Below are 20280 nucleotides of genomic sequence, written 5' to 3' on the forward strand. Positions count from 1 at the left end.
AATTCTTATACTTGCTTAAATCTCAGTTATGTCCAGATTCAGAGGGACAGAGGAGCTGTCATTGCTCTGAGTGGGCCTCTAGACTTAATATTAGGTACCAAAGAGGAAAGGAGGGAGAAAAAGGTTGTTGGGGTAGAAAAGGAAGGAGAAAAGGGTTTAAATTTTTCTATTCAAAATTTCTGTTTTAATTTATAAATTCCACTTCTAAAAAGAATGTTAGATAAAGTATAATGGAAATAGTTATGGCACAAGGCATGGGCCCCTAAAGCAATAAAGGGGAAAGACTTATAAACTAGCAGTGTACTCTAAAACTTTATGCTGAATAAAATTGTTTTAATTGAACAAAATATTTTTTCTCTGAGCTTCCTGGCATACACTATAAAGAGAAGCATCACATACTACATCTTTTTTTTTTTTTGGTGCGAGGTATTGGACCCAGAGTCTCTTGCATCCTAGGCAAGTACTCTATCACATCCCCAGCCCTGGAGCCATCATTTTCATTAGCTAGTAAAAGGGTGCACAGGAGGTAAACATCCCCCCAACATTCAGGAATAAACTGAATATACTTATTTAAAAGCACTGAAATCTTACAGGTTAATAACTTTGGCAGTGGTGTACAGAAGATGTTCAAATTATTTTCAAATTGGTCTTTAAGAGAGAGATCAAGGTTCTAACATTATAAAATCTGCAGACATTTATATTCTTTTTCTAAAACAGTCCCCACATGTGATTTTTCTGCTTGAAATGTAATGAGTATTTTGCTCTTTCCAAGGGAGAGCCGGGCATTATGGGCCCCTTTGGAATGCCTGGAGCAGCAATTCCTGGACCACCTGGACCAAAGGTATATGTTTTGGGGAATTTTTTTTTTTTTTACTTTTGGAAAAGCTCTAGGAAATGGTCTCATTCAACCTGATATTTCACAGCTAGGCAGAATAAAAGTCAGCAACAGAGTTAGGACTAAAAACCAGGTTTCCCACTCCTGATCCTAATCTTTTCACTTCACACTGTGCTACCTCTCTCAATTCCTAAACCCTAAAGCAGGCAAGAATTTTATTACCTTTATTCAGAAGAATCTACTAGGATGTATAATTGAAAAGTGTGGCAGAAAAAATGCACTCAGTTTTAAGAGCACCCCCAGGCATTCTTACAGTCTAAGTATTTGACTCTGAATTGCTACATATTATTTCACTAGATTTTCTCCAGTTAGCTGTAGTAGTCTATACTGACAGGTTTTATTTACTCAGGATTTGGAAATCCTCTCAAATTTGTTGAAAGAATATCTCTTTCAAGGCCTGAGAGGAGTACATCAAGCTCTTTACCAATCCCTCTTTTGCTATGTACTCCTGTGATTCCTCATGAAACCTAGAGCCTATGAATGTTATTTGAAATGTACAGGGAGACAGAGGAGGACCTGGGATCCCTGGTTTTAAAGGAGAGCCTGGGCTTTCTATTCGAGGACTAAAGGTATGTTTATTTATGCTCTTTTTTTATCCTGCATATATGAAGGTAGATTTTATGCCTCATGTGTTAGTCAGCTTTCTGTTACTATGACAAAATTCCTGAAACAATCAACTCATAAACAGAAAACCTTACTCTGTTTTGTGGTATTAGAGGTTTCAGTCCATGATTAGGTAGCCCTGTTGCTGTGGGTCTGTGGCATCACGGGAGAGCATGGTGGGAGAATGTGGTGGGGCAGCCTTTTCACTTCATGATAATGAGAAACCCAAAACAGAGACAGAAAAGGGCCAGGGTCCTGGTCCCCTTCAAGACATGGCTCCAATAACCTTCCAGTAGGTTCTACCGCCTAGAGGTTCCTCCATCTCTAAATAGTATGACAGGCTGGGGAAGAAGCCTTCAATACGTGGTCCTCTGGGTGCATTCAAAGTTTACATTATCGCACTTAGTTAAGTTGGTTGCTCCACTTGTAGAGTCTCTATACTGATGAACTGTTAGAATAGAGCTATTCTCTTTCTCAAAAAAAAAAAAAGAAAAAGAAAAAAGAGTTTCTTTTTCAATACATGTGAGGAGCAGCAGCTCAGATGGTTAAATTTTTGCTTACTAGACAATTGTTTGAAAACACTCTTTTTGCAAAGTCTGTAATATAAGAGTTGGAATGGTATTTGAGTCTTTCAGTTAACTTATCAATGAAGAAGCACAACTGTTCTGAAAAACAGACCAAAGAATTTTGAGTTTGGAAACTTTTTTTTCCTTTTTTTTTTTTTTTGTTAAATTCTTTTATTGGTACATTGTAGGTATACAACACAATTACATTTCTCATTGGGAACTTGTACCTTTACATGATGCATCTTGGTTCTTATTCTTTCCCTATTCCTAGCCCTCCCTTCACCCCCTCCACCCTTCCCTATTTACAAAGACTTTATTTCCATTTTTTCCATTTCTCATCATTTTTCCTTTCTCTTTGAGTTTGGAAACTTTATTGGATAATAGTTTCTTCTGCTTTGATTGTCCTTCCTTTGGACTTATTGCAAGTGAAAATAAAAGTACTAAATGAGAACCCAACCAATTGTAAGTCATTATAACTAGTTTCGCATGACCATAGAGCATGGTTTCTCTCCTCACACTATACCCACTAGCATGGCAAAATACAGCATTCACAATATTTTTGGCTGTTGGCTAACACATCTCTGTTTATGACAATAGGCTTCAGGGGCTGTCATGTGTTTATCAAATGAATAGTGTGTTGTTATGTAGCTTTGAAGCTGCCTTCTATGATTCCTTATCAGATGTTTCAGTGAGATAGATAAAAGCAGTCAAATAGTCAAACCAATAACTTCCAGACTTAAAAAGAATGTAACTTGACTTCATATCTCAAATGAAATATAATGCAAAATCTGTCACAAAACAGATATAAGTTGGAGTGATTCTTGTTGAAGGTCCTCTGGTGTTCTTACCATTTTCACAGTTCCCCTGCTCGAATGACAACTGCAATAGTGTGCCTGTGATGGAAGGGTTCCTGGGATGCAAGGTTTTCAGAGCTAAACCTGGGAAAGTCTTGGACAAATAGGATAAGTTGTTAACCTCATTCCTCAGATCCCAAGGTACACAGAACTCAACTGTGTAGACAGCAGAAGGGGAAAAGGCTACATTTCACAGTGTGAAAATTAGACATGACCTTGATCAATTATTTGTGTGACAGCTCTCACATTGTTTCAAAACTGTACTCACAATCCATGATTTATATGCATCTGTTTGTGTTTATACTTCTCTTTGCAATAGGGATAACATAGAATTAAATGGGTTGCTAGAGTTCCAACCTACACCTGTTTTCCTCTGATGATTATTGGACATTGTAGATGGTGGTATTTAAAGATGTTTTCCTTTTCAGCCAAAATTTTTCTAATCCCTTGGGTTCCAATGATACTCTTTTTTCTATTCTTCCCTAATTCATTAATTTTAGGTTTCTGGGAGGTCATGTACTCCTTTAAATGTCTGATAGAAGTTTTGGCACATTAATTCAATTTGTGTACTACTTCAAGAACTACCAGACCTGCCCTAAAGCCCATTTCAAAACATCAGATTTTAGTTTTTGCCCTAATTTTTGTTGAATAAGAGAGACCTTTCCAAGTCTTTCATTTTATAGGACATTTCCTTGAAGTCAGGGCAGAAAGACCAACTGGCAAAGTTCCATCTACAGAAACGTGTGAGGAGTCTGAGATAAAATATGTCCTTCCTCTTGCTATTTCTTATTAATATTAGAAATTGCAACCTAACTGAAAATTTTTGGAGAGAGGACAAAAATCTCTAGGAAATTCAGGTGTGGTGGTGCATGCTTGTAATCCCAGTACTTAGGAGGCTGAGGCAGGAGGATTCCCACAAGTTCAAGGCCAGCCTGGACTACATGGTGAGTTCATGACCAGCCTGAACTACATGATGAGACCCTGTCTCCAAAAAAAAAAAAAAAAAATCTCTAGGAAAACAGGTTTGCAAACTAAGATTGTTTTCATGTTTTTTCCTTCCTCTGTGGGTGCCAGAGGGTAATAACAGGTGCCAGGAATTATTAAATTATTGACTTGGAACTTAGAAATAAAAACTGAAAAGTGATTTTGGATTCCAAATTTCTTTTCTTTTCAATGTGACCAGGGAGCAGTTACTGCTTTATTTTGTTGTTGGCCCTCTTCTTGTGTAAGCGTGGGGAGAAATGGGAGTCTTATTTGGGGATAAATATTGTAAGCGAATGTTCAGAGCTTTCACCCTAAATGTAGTTGGAATAGTGCACACACACACAAAAATGCTTCTGCAAAATGACTAGTTTCCTGTAGTTGGGGATGTACCAAAATTCAAGTCCCATATAGGTCTTCTTCTTCCTCTCTACCAGGCAACTTTAAGAAATCATCTTAGGTTTGTGTTGATAGTAAATAGTATATTAAGTTTGGCTGCTATTGAAAGCTTTTGATGCTGAAGGATATCACTGTAAAGGAATGTTTATAACATTTTCATGAGTCCTAAAATGTGAAACACAAACTGCCAGTATCCCATTACTTCATAAGTTTTTAAGAGTTACTCTATTTAGGTTTTCACTTGGGTTTATTTATTCCCCATGTGATTTGAGTGCCATGAATGAAGACAGTTGATTTAATACAATAGTAGATCACATAGTAATCTTATTCTAACACTCAGAATTTTCTTGTTTTTTTAAAATTAGTCCATGTCTGTGGTATAGGATTACATTCATCATAGAAAGTTGATGCATGCACATAACACATCTTGATTCTTTTTTTATCTCTTTCCCTTCCCTCTTCCTACACTCAACATTTTCTATGTATTCTTTCTTTTATCCTGTGCTTATTAAATTTTCTCATTTTTTCTTCCTGGTTTGCAATACACAAAATTGGTAATTTTAAAAATTAAAGTATTAGCAATGTATTATAATATTATATCTTTTGGGGGGGGGGTGAGATAGGGTCTCACTGTTCAGGCTGGCCTATTTAGTGCAGGCCGGCCCCAAACTCACAGCAATCCTTCTGCCTCAACCTCCCAAGTTCTGGGATTACAGGTATGTGCCAGCACCCACGGTGATACTGTATCTTACAATTCCTTCTACGTGTGTTTCCTATGAGACTTTGTAATGGTTCCTATATGTTGCCTACATTCATACCATATTTCCTGCTGAGCTCAAGTGCATGAGACTTGTGAAGAGACATGGAGTTGTCCTATGTGGTAGGATTTTATCCTAAAAATTTTCATATTATTCCTTTGCACTTACCAAATCTATCTTTGGTACATTGAATTGGTATTATGCTCAGGTTTTCCCTGATGGTTCATGTCTAGTCTCATGATATCACCTGGTTTTGGAATTTACCCAGGGTGCCCAAGGCCCTCAGGGACCAGTGGGTACTCCAGGACTCAAGGGCGATGGCTATCCTGGTGTGGCTGTAAGTGTTGATGTTATTTTTCCTTTTTATTTTTGAAATTTATTCATTTTTAATTCACACATAACTGTATATATTTGTGGTGTAGAGTGTGATGATTTGATACATGCATATAATGTGTAAAGGGAAAATCAGTATAATTAGCATTTCTATCTATTTAAACATTTATCATTTTTGTTTGTTTTGTGGACCTTTAAGCCCTTCTTTTCTGATTTGCTATAAAATATATAATAAATTTTAAACTACAGAAATGTTGAAAACATTACTTTTCCTCCCTCTCCATTCATTCTGTTTTTCTGAGCATTGCATATGACAAGGTGCCCCCTTATGATGTCATCTCAGGGACCTCGAGGATTACCAGGACCCCCGGGACCCATGGGTTTACATGGAGTTGGAGACACTGGAGCAAAGGTAAGATTTTTGAAGTAGAAAGGATCCTAGCTTCTAAAAACATACTTATAGGTAATGGTGTTCATAAAGGTGATTGTTTTTATCTGACAGAAGAACAGAGGTGCCTGAAATAATCAGTAGTTACTTGCCTTTACCTCTGGATTTTCTGGTGTACTTGAACTAACCTGAACACAGAGTTTGACTTTATGGTTTTTCTATTAGCAACTCTCACATTCCTTTGCTGCTTCTGCTTCTTGTACTAACATCAGGATTCAGTTCAGAGCCCTCCTCTCTCCTCTTTTCCTAGACACTGTCATCCAGTCCCATGGCTTCAACCATTATCTGCATTCTGATGGCTTCCTAATTTCTAACTTCCTTTTCCTAAGCTCTCATTTAATGTATCTAGATTTTGCCATCTATTTCCTTTAGATTTCTTACAGACATCTCTAGCCTAAATTCCAGAAATAGAACCCTTGATTTTCACTTCATAATCCTGCAAAAGTCATTGCCATTACTCCATGCTCAAGCCCGACCTAAAATTCATCCTTTTACCTTCCTTTTCCTCTTTAGTTTAGTCTTTTGATAAATTCTGAGTTCTGTTCTCAAGTATATCTTGACTCAGGCTCCTTTGTTTCTTCTGCTTCCTCCTGGCAAAACACCATCACTATCACTTGGCTGGGCTATTCAAATGGCTTCTTCACTAGTCTTCCCTCTTCCAACTCTACCTTCATATGACTTGGCACACAGAGTGATCTTTGAAAATTACAAAGCAGACAATACTTCATTTTAAAAAAAAGTATAGTAGTGGCTTCTCTTTTTATTTAGAATAAACTTCAACCACTTTCCTGAGCCTTTGGGATCCTTCATGGCCTGACACAGCTTCTGTCTATTCCCCCTCACTAACCTGTCCAGTCATGTTGGCCTGCCCTATCCCAACTCTTGCATGCTTCTGAGCTTTGGCTCTGCTAGGATAGCCAATTCTCAAGGCCTCAGCTCATATCTTACCTCCCTATCCACCCATTCAAAACACATCACTGTTATACCCCTGTGTATTTCCTTTTAGAATGGATCACTTTCTTAGATCACACTGCTTGTTTATTGCATAGCACATTCCACAAGAATGTAGGTTTTCTTGAAGGCAAGCTCTTTGTGTTGTCCCCTCCTAACTTCCTGGTACCAGATCTTGGAGTGCAACCCATTAAGAGGTCTATAATCTGTTGAATGACTAGAAAATGAATGAATGATCATCGTTATCCTAAACAGAAAAATTTTCCTTAGTAATATAACTACTCAGCTTTTCCTCATGATTCTAGCTCATTAGTGAAAGAAGATATACCCACTCAATGCCAATTCTTTTGTGTTGTTTTTTGTTTCTGCCATAGCAGAAACATAGAGGTGACCACACCCTGATAGTGCTCCTCTACAATGGCCCAGTGTACTTTTGCTTCTTCCAAGTAGAATAAAGGATCGGAGAATGCATCTAAATATCAACTCTAGAAAGATTTTTTTTTAGTCTTATTTTTATTTTAATTTTTTTGGTACTGGGAATCGAACTCAGAACCTTGTATTTGTCAGGCAGGTGCAGCACCGCTGAGCTAAATCCGCAGCCCTCTAGGGAGATCTTAATACCTGCCCTGTTTCTGTTTCTTGGAGGTAATTACAAGGGGTCAGTGTGAGAACACATCTGAAAGTACTGGGTAAACCATACAAATGTGAGATGCTTTGTTCAAAGTTCCAACTTCATCTGTGTCTCCATTACTTTTCTTATTGCTGAGACAAAATAGCCAACACCCAAAGTGAAAGGAGGAAAGGTTTATTCAGCTCATACTTTGTAGAGGGGTCAGTCCATACTTGGCTGGCTGCAAGGCAGAGTGGCACATGGCAGAGTGGCATCACAGGGGAGAAACAGTTCGTGGTGCACACAGGATAGCAAAAGCAGCAAGGGGTCTTAGCAGCTTTTTTCTGTCCCTTTTATACTCTATCTAAGCTACTGGGATTAGGGCAGTGCCAAACCAAAGAGTGGTCTGATTTAGTAATCACATGCCACCAATTCCAGCATTGCACCATGAATCAATCACACATGCTAGATCCAGCCACCTCTGAAAAATACTGCATGAGGCTTTGGGGAACATGTAGACACAAGCCAGAACAGTCTGGACTAAACCAGATTCTTGAATAAGCCTTGGCATTGTCAATGAACTATACTGAATTTAAGTATTAAGGCAATCTTTTTCCTTTAAGGGATAGTTTATCAAAGTGCTAAAGTATATAAAAAATAGAGAAATTCAATAGGTAAACTGTTATTTTCTGCTCTGAGTGAAACATTTGAAAAAAGGGGAAAAAATTATAACTGGAGCAAATATTTCTTTAGAAAAATAGAAATTTATTCCTATTTAAAATAAGACAAAAATAAAATGTTAACTATATAATGGACTGTATTTTTATTCCAAGGGAAACAGATGATTATTTACATTTTCAGAGAGTAGATTATTATGAGTGTTTTATGTAAGCCTGCGTAATGTTACATTAAGTTATATTATTATGCTACTGCTTTAAATTTAGCATTAATAAAGACAGGCACTTAGGCACAGATAAAGAGCATTTAAAAATTTCATTCTTGTGGATATTCCACTCTGTCAGATTATTTAAGTCATAGAGTAAAACATTTGCTGAATATTTTCATACCACTTCCCTCCAAATGTTCCTTGTATTTGTTTTCATATACCATCGGGGGCAAACCAAGAAAATGGTGTTTCTTGCAAAATTTCATACTACTTTTACATTTAAATTTTTCATTGTGTTTGAAATAGCCAATGTGTTGCCAGGTATGTCATCAGTGAGACTTAGTCTCCTGTGCAGGCCAACAAGAGCAGTGTGAGTGCAGGCTGCAGCCTTCAGCCTGCTTTGAGCTGGAGGTGGAGGTTGGGGGAGGAACAGGAGCCAGGCCCACCTCTCTATCTGCCTTCCTCTGAGACGCCCCTGACTTCTCTCCATTGCCTCCTGTTTCTTCCTGTGGGAAGTGTTTGAACCACGACATCTCTAGATGTGGAAGGAGATGTTAGGAGAGTGAGTTGGCTGTAGAATCCAAGGAACTTACATTGTAAACTTGCAAATGAAGGAAGTACTAAAAGCAAATACCAGCTTTTAAATGACTTTTGAAATAACCTCTCCTTTTTTTAGAAAAGAGGCCTCCAAGTCTCGATGTGACCTTTTTTTCTGAAGAAAACTTTTGGAAACACATAGACACTGTAAAGAGAAGGGAGAGAGTTTGAAAAGTTTAATTCTAGATAACTTTGTCCTGATAAAGTGAAGATGAGAATTCTAAAATAACAAAAATTATCATTGGCAACAAAGCCTAGGACCCAGATGTATGCCTAATTTCTCTCCTTCCACTTTGAGTTTAAACAACAGAGAAACTATAAGTATGTGGGAGTATTTTGTGTGTGTGGTTGTATAGACATATGTTTCCTGATATGTTTTTCATTTAAACTCTGTGTAGTCACCTTAAAATCTTGGCCTTAAGGCATTAACTTACAAAACAAATGTGTTTTGAAATGAGGAAACCATTAAAGTTGATGATTAATTTATGGTAGGTTTTTGAGATATTTAGTTAAGGTCACATATGTTTAGCATATGACCAACATTAGAATCAAAGCTTCTGTGTTTCAAAACATATAAAAACTTTCCCTTACATCTAGCACACTTGTGGTACTCTGTGGCTTTTTCTCAAGTGGAAAATTTTATAAAACATCAGTGGTTGTAGTTCTTTTAATACAGTTACCTTTAATTTAATTCAAATTTTGACAGGACCTTCTGAAATATTTCAAAATTTCTTGTAAACATTTTCAAGGACATAGTAGATGTAGTTTTAAAATCTATTTGTGAAACACAGTGGCAAGAGAAACTGATAAATATGAATCCTTGCTAAATGGAAAGTGCTCATCCTCTGTCAGAAGTCTGGACTGGAAGTCCTGGCTCACTGACAGGGAAGGCAAACTCAAAGACCCTACTATTACTGCTGCATTTATTCACTGGAGCCTTGGAGATTTAGGAGGAGCCCTTGTGATTTGAGGATAGTCATTACATAAATCTCATCTCCCTTTTAGAAGCTGCAGATAACTTTTTCCTCTTGAATTTTCTCTCCCAAAGCCCTGTGAGGTCCATGTAACCAAAGGGCTGATTTACTGGTGTTCATGAGCCTAGGAGTTTGTTTCTGGCCTCACATAAGCAGAACACAGGGATGGCTCTCCTGAGCTTCATAAGGGCAGGTGTATCACGCCTGTTTCTCTACTAGTTCTTTCAGCTTCTCTCAGTGTGCTAGCTTATCACAGGGAAAGCTAAGCCTTTCCCAAAGCCTTAGAATGGTTTAACTTAGGCCAATCCTTAAATCTAGCCTTGGGGAGCTCAGAGGACCTCTTCACCATCAAGTAGTTGGTATATCACCTGTGGGCAGAAAAGACATGTAGTATGATTGTTGTTCTCAGAGTTATAATTATTGTATATTACCTATACATTTCCAAGATATGACATTTTTTCCAATTTGCCTATTTTCTAAATAAGGAAATGAAGAAATAGAGAAGTTGAACAACTTGCCTCTTTACAATACAGACATTTTTGGTACAATATGTGTTGTGTGTATGAAAGGGAGAGTATGAATGTGATGACTGGGTAAAAGACTGAGTGGCTGAATGAGTCAGACCAGAAAGTGACACCCTCCCCTGTCCATGGATACTGTCTCCAAATTTACCCATCTTCAAACCATCTCACTCCTGCTTTGTGTGTAGTTTGGGGATGGTTTTTCTTTCCATTCTTGCTTTTTCATCACTACAACCTAGAAGATATAAACCTTAAAGAGAAACATACACCCAAACCCAAAAGAGTTAAAATTTTTCAAAAACGTTATATGTTTGAATATTGTAAACACATTGCTTTGTTTGACAAAAGGGGCCCATAGTCATAAATTAAAATGCAAGTCTGTGTAAAATACCACTGTGTATCATTATTCTAAAAATGTTTCCAGCATCTGAATTGCCCCTCTGTTCTCTGCAATAGCTCACATATGTGCACACCACCACCAAGCAGTGTGGGAACAGAGGACCGATTCACACAGAGATGCATTAGGAATTTGTGGATTTCATTGGCACACACGGACCAGACAAGGAATTCCAGTTTGAATGGGCCTAAGAAGGAGGGCTCACCTAGGATATAGGCTGAATAGTAATAAAGTTAAGGGTCCACAATTGCAAGTGGATTTGAAACCACTCCCTCATAATATGCCTGAAAAATTGCTACAGGCTGGACCGTAAGCTCATGATAGTACTAATTAAAGCCAGAGCCAAGTGAAAACTGAATGTTAGGCAGTTTGACCTGTAGGTTTCAGAACAGGTCAAATTCAAGACCAGGAAAACTTGACTAGGTGACTTTTGAAGGTTATTATCTGATTCCATTCTATGTATGATGTATAAAATCTGAGCAGCATTCCAGACTTCCAGATTGTGACTTTCAATATTGCTTTCATTTCTTCTTGTGCTTTTCCTAGCATTGCATTTCTCTTCCCAGGAGTAAACACATACTTTCCCTGCAGCCCTGGAGATGTACACTAACTCCTCTGAACATTCACTGCCCTCATTACCATCAACACATGCTTATTTTTAATAAGGCAGACTGGGGAACTTTCCTCCAGTGGAAAGTTATATTGAATATGAGCACTATAGAGCCTGCTGTTCTCCTTGTCATTAGGTGCAGTACCAGTGTTTATATTTTCAAGTTTCTAATTCAATTAAATAAGAAAGAATTTCCTATTCAATGTAATTCTCGGCACAAAGCAATCAAGCTTATCGTCCATGAATGACTTCGAAAAATGCAATAACAACAAATCCCCCAATTCCCTTAGCAATTATTAAAATTATCAGGAACCAAGAAATATGGTTGTTTTCAGATTACTATTAAAGTTCTAGGAGAGAAATGTATTTGACGAGTTGAAATTATTTTAAATACTTTGAAATTTAAAGCTGAAAAAATACCTGACAGGAAATGTGATAGCAATGTGAGTAATGTGCTTTTCAGCATCTTCTAAATTATTTCTTAATCCCCTTAATAATCATGGTGTTCATTTTAAAGGGTGAGTGATATGACAATGATTAGTCAATAGCTAGTACACATGACTGGTATCTGGGTTGCTGTAATGAATTTAGAATGAAGCCTATAAAATTTCCATTGACATCCTGAAAACCATAGTGAGGTATTCAAGAGTCACTAAACTGTGACATATGCTGAACTGCACTGTTTGTTTCAGAGTGGTGCTCATGTTTATGCAAGTTGAAGACCTAGTTATGGCTTAACTTTATTGGAAAGCCAGAAAGAAACATTAAGCAGATACTAATCATTACTTTGAGTTCTCCTACATTATTTTAAACCTCAATATTCTTAAGCTTCATCATAGTGGACTCTTCAGAGTACTATTCCTTAAAAAAATTCTTAAGAGTGATTATTTTCACAGTGAATTCAATTTGATTATTTCCTCCAAAGTAGAAAAGCAGGAAATCACCTTTTGTACAACTTTAAGTTGCTTTCCCCTTAAAGAGTGAAAGGGATTTAATTGGCACAAACAAAGGGAGAGAGAATGGCTGAAGCCTTGTGTATGGTCTAGTGGGCTGATTATTTTGTCAAGTATTATATATAAATTTTATTAGATAGATAAGATATAATGGTTGTTTCCTTGTCATTGCTTCATATCAAAATTTCTGCCACTTATTAGCTATGTGACCCTAGCAAGATATTTCATCTCCTTGATATTTAGGGCCCTCATCTGTGATTTGGGATGATACCTATTTCACAGGGCTCCTCCTTGAAATTAATGGAATAATATAAGACACTTTTAGGAGTTCTAACCAATGAAAACTTTATAGTTAGTAGTAGTCACAGCATGATTTACTCTGCCAAGTCGAGTACACTGTAGGATGGATGAAATGAGCAATTAAGAATTTCTATAGGTAACAGTTGTGGAATTAGACCTGTACAAATGTGGAGGTAAACCAGAACTGAGGAAGTCAACAGAGGGAAATTGGAAAAGAAAGTTGTAGGCAGCTAGGTACTTGTGCAAGTATACAGGTCTCTTAGAATAAAGGAAGAATTTTTACAAGCCAGAATGTTTTATTTTTTTCTCCTTGAGAATATGATTGACATTATATAGGAAAAATACTTTTATAGCCACACAGGTGTGGTTTTTGCATTAAATGGCAGTTGAGAGAAAGCCTATGGAGAAGGCAGCATCTTGTATGTGGTTACATCCAACATCAAAATAGGAGATGGCCTCTGGAGTCATACCTAGGATGAATTATGTCAGGCTGTGTGAGTTTAGGCAAGTCATGTAATCTCTGCAATCCTCAGTTCCTTCTCTGTAAAATGGAGTAAGTTGATATTGATAGGATCAGTTGAGATAATGAATAAAAAGTGCTTGCTAATAAATAATAATAAACTTAGTGCATGTTCATTATTATTTACAATAAGTTTTAATATTGATAGCAAGGCTTTACTAATGAGAAAGTATTTGTAATAGTGTACATGCACTTTTTTCTTTTAAAAAGTAAAAATTCCAATGTATGCTTACTATAATTCATAAAATTATGTTTATTTTTAAAGGTATTAGATAAACCACTATGCAAGGTTATGGTCTAGGTCAGTGATGACGAACCTGTTGCTCACATGCCACACAGCAGGTTGTTTGTTATCATTGGAAGCTCTAAAAGGTTCGCCATCACTGATTTAGGTAAAACATTTACTGAATCATTCTCTCACATGAATGCATACTACAAACAGTCCTAAACTTTCCCCTTTCTAGTGAAATTAAAAGGAGTGTCTCCTATCCAGAGTATCTCTTATGGGCCAAGAGGAAGTCGGAAGCTATGTAAGCCGTTATTATTTTCTTGAGGGAGTGAAGGCGGATAAGAATAAAGCTTAGACTGTGGGCTTATGAAACTGATGCAGCTATAAATGGAAACACCAGGATTTGCTCTCAGTTCTGTTCATTATCTCCTAGTACAAGGGCTCCCTCTGCAGGCTCCCACAACCCTCAGATTTTTACATGGGAGACTAAAACCAGCGATGCAAGAACTTGTTCTGATTTCCTTTATTTGAGAGTGTCACCCTGTATGCTGCCAATAAAACCATAAAGCAGAAGTCCCACTGGTGAACACACCTCTTCATAGGTACCAGTAGTGCTGCATCATGGGAGAACCGGTGGTGTCAAGTGGCAAAGTGAGTCTTTTCACAATGCTCTTGCTTAAGTCACCAGATGTGTCCATCTTCTATTTTTTTAAGCTGGTGGATATAGAGACCTGCTCAGATCCAGGTGCAGTTTTCCTTGGCCAGTCTATTTTTAGATGGAGTTGTGTATTCTGCAGGAGGCACATGGTGCTCAGCTACGTCTTTTCTAAACTCTTGTTTGAATCCTGGAAGGGCAATGAACAAGAACATGGGAGAGGAAGCTGCCATATCTGGGGTAAAGTTGGGGTGAAGGAGAAAATTATTTCTGATAAAACATTCCATAGTTCTAGGCAGTGTTTACTTATCTGTGTTTGCTTGTATTCTATTTTGTTAGAGAGTGTCAAAAGACTTGGATGAGAAATGACTTGTCTTTTTCGAAAACTAGCAAAATGTGTGAATCTGTTAGGTGTAGTTGAAAGGCCTCATGCAGGGAATGTACAGACACTTCAGAGAAGGAAAATGAGGTCATGGAGATGTACATAACTGAGGGCATTCCTGTTCCCTACTTGGAGCTCTTGATGTGGGAGCCATCATTTAAGCTGGGAAGAACTTGAGGTCTCTCAGAACTACGAGTCAGTAGGAGAGTGATGTTAAAGATAATTAGTACCTGGGGCCTCAAAAGCAGCCGAGTACTACTGGTAAGTGGAAGAGATGGAGATAGGAGAGCAGAATCATAAAAGTGGTCTGTCAGCAAAAGAGAAGTATATGATTATGAAAGAGATTAAGTCAGTAATAAAATATGGTTTAAGAGTTCTCCCTATTCTGTTATTTTTATCTAGAAGTATTTTAGAAAGGTAAAGATCTTGGAAAACATAAATTCAAAGCCTGGCTCTGGCTCTCTTTTTCCTTTATAGCTTTATCAAAGCGTAGTTTACACTTCAAAGAAGTTCTTCAAGTATGAATTAAATGATTTTTCAAAGTAAATTTATCAAGCAGTATATCCATCACCATTGACCAGTTTTACAACGATTTATCCCCAAATAAGTTCCTTCACACCCATTTACAGTTAATCCATGTTCTTAACCTTGGCAAACACTAACCTACTTTCTGTCTGTATAAGTTTACCTTTTGTGGACATTTCATATTAATGGAATTAAACAATGTGTCTGACATCCTTCATTGAAAATAATGATTTTGAGCTTCATCTATTTTATAGTATGTGTCCATAGTTCATTCCTTGCTATATTTTGTCCATCCATTCACTGGTTTATGGGTATTAGATTATTACCACTATGAATTATGAGCTATTATGAATAATGGCGCTAAGGACATTCAGATACAGGATTTTGTGTGACATAGGTTTTTGTTTTTCTTGGATGTATGCTTTGGAGTGAAATTGCTGGATCGTGTGGTAAATGTACGCGAAACTTTAAAAAAATCTGCCAAAGTTTTTTCCAAATGGGCTATGATGGCTTAATAGTGCAGGGAGGCTTCCTGTTTGTCTATGTCTGTCTGGCCCAGCCTCTTAATATTTGTGCAGACATGAGTGAACTTTAGTTTTCCTTTAATAAAGGGCAGGGGGCTCATTGACATTTACCAAGGACCTGCACTATTCTAGATCTTGTGATAGGAACATTCACATGCTTTGCCATGTTTCATTCTTATCACTGTGAAGTGTAGATATTATTTTCTACATATCTGATGTATTTACTGAGGTTCAGCAGACTTAGCTAAACTAGTTATCACTGTAATGCAGGATTCCCATAAATATTAAATTAAATAACACACACAAACATGTCTAGCATAGTCTCAGGCATAGGGAAGTTAACTAATAAAGAGTTTATTTTCCTGCTTCTTTCCATTGTTAGCTTCTTAGAAAGGGTCCAACCACAGGGTCTGCCCCGCTTTCTTGGGCCTCATCCCTTTTCTGGCAATAGTTGCCTGTTATAAAACTGTCATGCCTTGGAGAAACTTTATAGGATTTACTCTGCAGTCACAATCACATTAGTGGCACAAATATCATAAAGCCAACCCCTAAGTCAAGTAATATAGTCTTTGTTGATTGAAACAATAAAAGCAACTAGTTCAGGATATAATTATATCTCTTAACTTCTATTTATTCTTTTCTTTTGTGCTCTGTTTATAATGGCAGTAATTACTTTTCTAAATTCTAGAGGAAAAAGATCTGAAAAAAGTATATATTAATGTTGCCAAGAAGTTAACTACCTGGATTGATTTCAAATGGACCTTAATTAGTTGTTTTAAGGATTGTATGATTGGCAGTAAGAAATGAAACAAAAGGTGATAACACATGTCAAAATAGGAAAGTAATTTAGGAAGAAAGGGTTCAGTTAATATCTTAATCAAATTCAAAGGTTTCTAAAATATTAAATGTATCATTGGACGTGCATATTTAATGAAATATTATGCAGTTTTTGAAAAATCACTAACCTATCATTTGGTATATCTTTTAGGGAGAGCCTGGCGCCAGAGGCCCTCCAGGTCCCTCTGGGCCTCGGGGCATAGGAACTCAAGGGCCAAAGGTGAGTCTTCGGTTCTGTGATGTACCTGGGGATAGAAGCAGGGTGAGCAGCTATAATCTGAAAATCCAAAATCTGAAATGTTTCAAGTTCCAAAATTTGGAGTACTGTGTCAGAGTCTGAGCTGGAAGGGTAAAGAATCTGTGCTGGAAGCCTGGAGATAGATGTTGAAAGTCCAAAGGCCAAAGCAAAGGTTAGAACTCCTCCAAAGAAGTAGAAGAGAGACTTCCTTCTTTCCTTTTTTATTCTGTTCAGGCTACAAGCCTATTGGTTGGTGCCACCCCATCCAGAGTGGGTCTTCCCTCTTCAGTAAGTCTATTATTTAGTCACATCAAGAACTGTGCTAAGCCAACCAGCTAGGCATTTCTTACTCAACTTCACAGAACAGTTAACTATCAGAAGCACCAACTTGACACTGAAAGTAGAAAATTTCACATCTGACCTCATGTGACAAGTGGTAGTCAAAATCCAAGTACGCTAAACGTATTGTCTAAAAGTATCTTCAGGCTATGTTTATAGGACACCTAAGTGGGTTTTGTGGTTAGTGTTCAGTCCCGTTTCTCAAATACTTTGTTATGTTTATCTAATATTCCAAAATTTTAAAAATCCAAAATCTGAGATATTTCTGGTCCAAGCACATCTAACAGGGTTACTCAACATGTACCGTTAATGCCAATCAAGTAAACAATAGCTTCATAGTGTTTGTGTTGGTGTTAACTTCTTTTTCTTGATTACTGATGCAAAATCTTATTTTTCCACTTCATCTGAAATTTTCGTAAAATAATATTTACATTTATAGACCTATGTACTTCCCACAAAGAAATGAGAAAGTCAACCTTTTTTAAGTAGTAGCAATGTGCTCAAAATATTTCTAAGTTTCTTAGAGTCTGTTTTATCATCAAGAAGCTCATATTTGCTTTGGCCAGAGATGCCTTGGTTAGTCTTTTACCAGGTCCCTGGCTAATATATTGTACCTATGTGCTGTGTCCACACTGGCAGATCCTCAGTGCAAGCCTCTAGAATTATTGTCCCCAAAGAAGATGAGAAGAACTACCTTTGGCTACTTTTGCCATTATTTCTGTTTCTCTTCCTTTTGTCTCTGCTAGTTTGGTGGTTATTTGTCTTTTTATTCTTTCAATCCAGTGTTTCTCAATGAAGGGGATACCCCCTCCCCCTGCCCCCACTATGGGGTATTTGGCAATGTCTGCAAACATTTTGTGTTGTCACACCTGGGAATGCTATTGCCATGTAGTAGGTAGAGGCCTGGGATGCTGCTGGACATCCTATGATGAACAAGCACTTTTCATAATAAAGAATCATCCAGCTCAAAAATGTCAATAGTGCTGAGTTTGAGAAACTCTAATTTTATTGATTATTCTCCTGCTCAGGAAATATTTTTTTAAAGAAAGGTAAAGAAGTATCAAGCATTTTTACAAGGCGTCAAAGAACTACCCAATATCAATTCAGTTTTCAAATATATGCATTCACATATATTTGAATATATTTGGATTCAAAAATGCACAGATGTGAACTTGAACCCTATCATCAGAGAGGAGACGGAATAAGCTTTATGAATCAAAGATTTTACTGAGAATACCAGAATTGTCAGGATTCCCAGTTTATCCCTTTTTTTTGTCTGTCAGCTCTGGTTTGGCAATAGGTTATTTTGAACCTCATAGATCACTTTATACAGATGAGGATCCTCCTAAGATGTCAGTAGTCATTATCACTGGTGAAGAGAAGATGGGTCTATTTTAATTTTTCATTGTCATCTTAATTTTTGGTTTTAAAATATTTTTGCAATGAGAAAATATTTCTCTTATAATCAGAAAAAATAGATTTTATTCCATACCAGTAAGAACAGTACTGACTTATACAATGACAAATCAACCCACCATTTCTCAAAGCTTCTTACATTCAATATTAATTTAGGGACTTCTAAGATAAGTAAGTTAATTTTCTTAGAGCCTTGTCACATAACAATGTTTTAGTCATTGGCGCACTGCATGTGAAGGTGGTCCTTTGAGAATTTTATCATTTAGTGATGTCACAGCCGTTTCTGTGTAAGTACACTCCATGATGTTTATGCAGCATAGCAGTTTCTCAGCATACATTTCTTAGAACTGAGTACCATTGAGGCTGTAGAAATGTGCACTGGAAAATTCTACAAGGTAGTATGTATTGTTTTCCAATTTGCTTCCACCCAAGAAGTCTTTCCTTAATAAACACGGGATCACCTTATGAGCACACACTGGGAGATGCTATATTCACTTACTGCTGCATAAAATCTAACACCAGTTCATAGCAATAGCCACTGAGTCTTTTATAGCAGTCCCAGACACTCCACATTGAAATGGAGCAGTGTCTTACTGGACACATGGAATCCCGCTTCTGTCTTTTTAGACTTGGTGTAGAGTGGCCTGGTATTTTAGGGTTAGGATAGCTAGAGGAGCCAAGCAGGAACTCCTGGCTTCCACTTCTGCTTATTTCAAGCAACACTGTCTTACCCTTTAAAAAAAATATTTGATTTATATGTAAGATTTTGTTTGCAAGCAATTTGACTGAACTAAACTATTTAGAAAAATTCTTCTTTAAATGAAATATGAAATAACTCATGGACAGAGAGAAGGTCCTAATCAGACTGAAGTAAGGATGGAGCTGAGAGCAGTAATATTTATGTTTTATCTTCTTCCTTAGTCTTCTTACACTTTGTCTAATTTCTTCCCATCTTCCCACAGGGTGATATTGGGCAGAAAGGCTTGCCTGGCCTTCCTGGGCCACCAGGCTATGGGTCCCAAGGAATTAAAGTAAGTGAATGTGATTGTGTTAGAATCATCTCTCAGGTCAGTAGCATGACTGGGAGAAGAGGCTGGGGATAATGCAAAATATGGCAACTATGAGATAGATTTCAGGTGAGGTTAGCAGTTAAAATTGCATCTAATATTTAGAGACACCATACAGAAGTGTAGAAATGCAATAAGTACAATAGTTTTACAAATGATACACACACAAATTACTTAATGAAAAATTTAACTGTTTGCTGTTCTCTCTGGTTTCCGAGAAGAATGGAAACTTCATGTCCAGCTCTGTTCTCTCTCTCTCTCCCCCTCCCTCCCTCTCCCTCTCCCCTCTCTCCCTCCCTTCTCCCCTCCCCTAAACCTGCCCTCCCTACCTGTATGCTCCCCTCATAACCAGGAGTAGGGGGACAGAGGGCAGGATGTGGGGAGCTTTCCAGTTTTAGCTCACAGAAGACTCACCCAGGGACCTTACAAATAATATTGATACCCAGCCCTAGAAGATTGGAATCTTGATCACTTAGGGTAGACTTTGAGTACTGTGATTTTAAAAGTTCCTCAGTAGAATTCACAGATATCTGCTTTCTGTTTTATTTCTGCTTTATTGTTGTTAGATAACAACAAACCTATCGAGCAAGGTGGAATTTTCAAGGTGTCCCATGTCTCAGTAGATAAAATTTGGTGTCTAGAGGTTACCAAGTATTTCAGTCAAGTAATTCCCCTTTTTTCCTTTTTTCCTCCTATTTATTGGAGACAAAGTCTCATTATATAGCCCAAGCTGACCTTGAATTCATGGGGGTCCTTGTGTTTCTGCCTCCCAAATGCAAGGATTACAGGTGTGTGCCACTACACCCAGCCCCTTTTCCACTTTTTATACGTAGATTTTGTTTTTAACCTGTCTCATTTCTCTATAACCCTCCCTGCAATAAATTGGTATTTATTATCATGGGTATGCTTTGA

The 20280-nt window shown here is 37.4% G+C and overlaps 1 protein-coding gene across 19 annotated transcripts in view; it reads left to right on the forward strand.

Annotated features, from left to right (window-relative positions):
• Col28a1 (collagen type XXVIII alpha 1 chain) overlaps positions 1–20280 on the forward strand; it is a 241244-nt gene that overhangs the window by 112546 nt on the left and 108418 nt on the right. For 18 of the 19 annotated variants that reach the window (XR_015448746.1, XM_021242833.2, XM_021242826.2 and 15 more), the window contains 6 exons: positions 773–841; positions 1396–1464; positions 5325–5393; positions 5733–5801; positions 16460–16528; positions 19264–19332. Coding sequence is in view for 18 of the 19 variants with exons in the window: in XM_021242833.2 (XP_021098492.2) it covers positions 773–841; positions 1396–1464; positions 5325–5393; positions 5733–5801; positions 16460–16528; positions 19264–19332 (414 nt within the window). In the remaining variant the exon portion in view is untranslated. The remainder of the gene's footprint in view (positions 1–772; positions 842–1395; positions 1465–5324; positions 5394–5732; positions 5802–16459; positions 16529–19263; positions 19333–20280) is intronic. The other variant, XM_087204677.1, reaches the window with a different exon arrangement.

This window comes from Heterocephalus glaber, unplaced genomic scaffold (genome assembly GCF_053883595.1).
Source record: "Heterocephalus glaber isolate CG9 unplaced genomic scaffold, H.glaber_assembly_v1.0 deba00000546, whole genome shotgun sequence".
Classification (NCBI taxonomy): Eukaryota; Metazoa; Chordata; class Mammalia; order Rodentia; family Bathyergidae; genus Heterocephalus; species Heterocephalus glaber.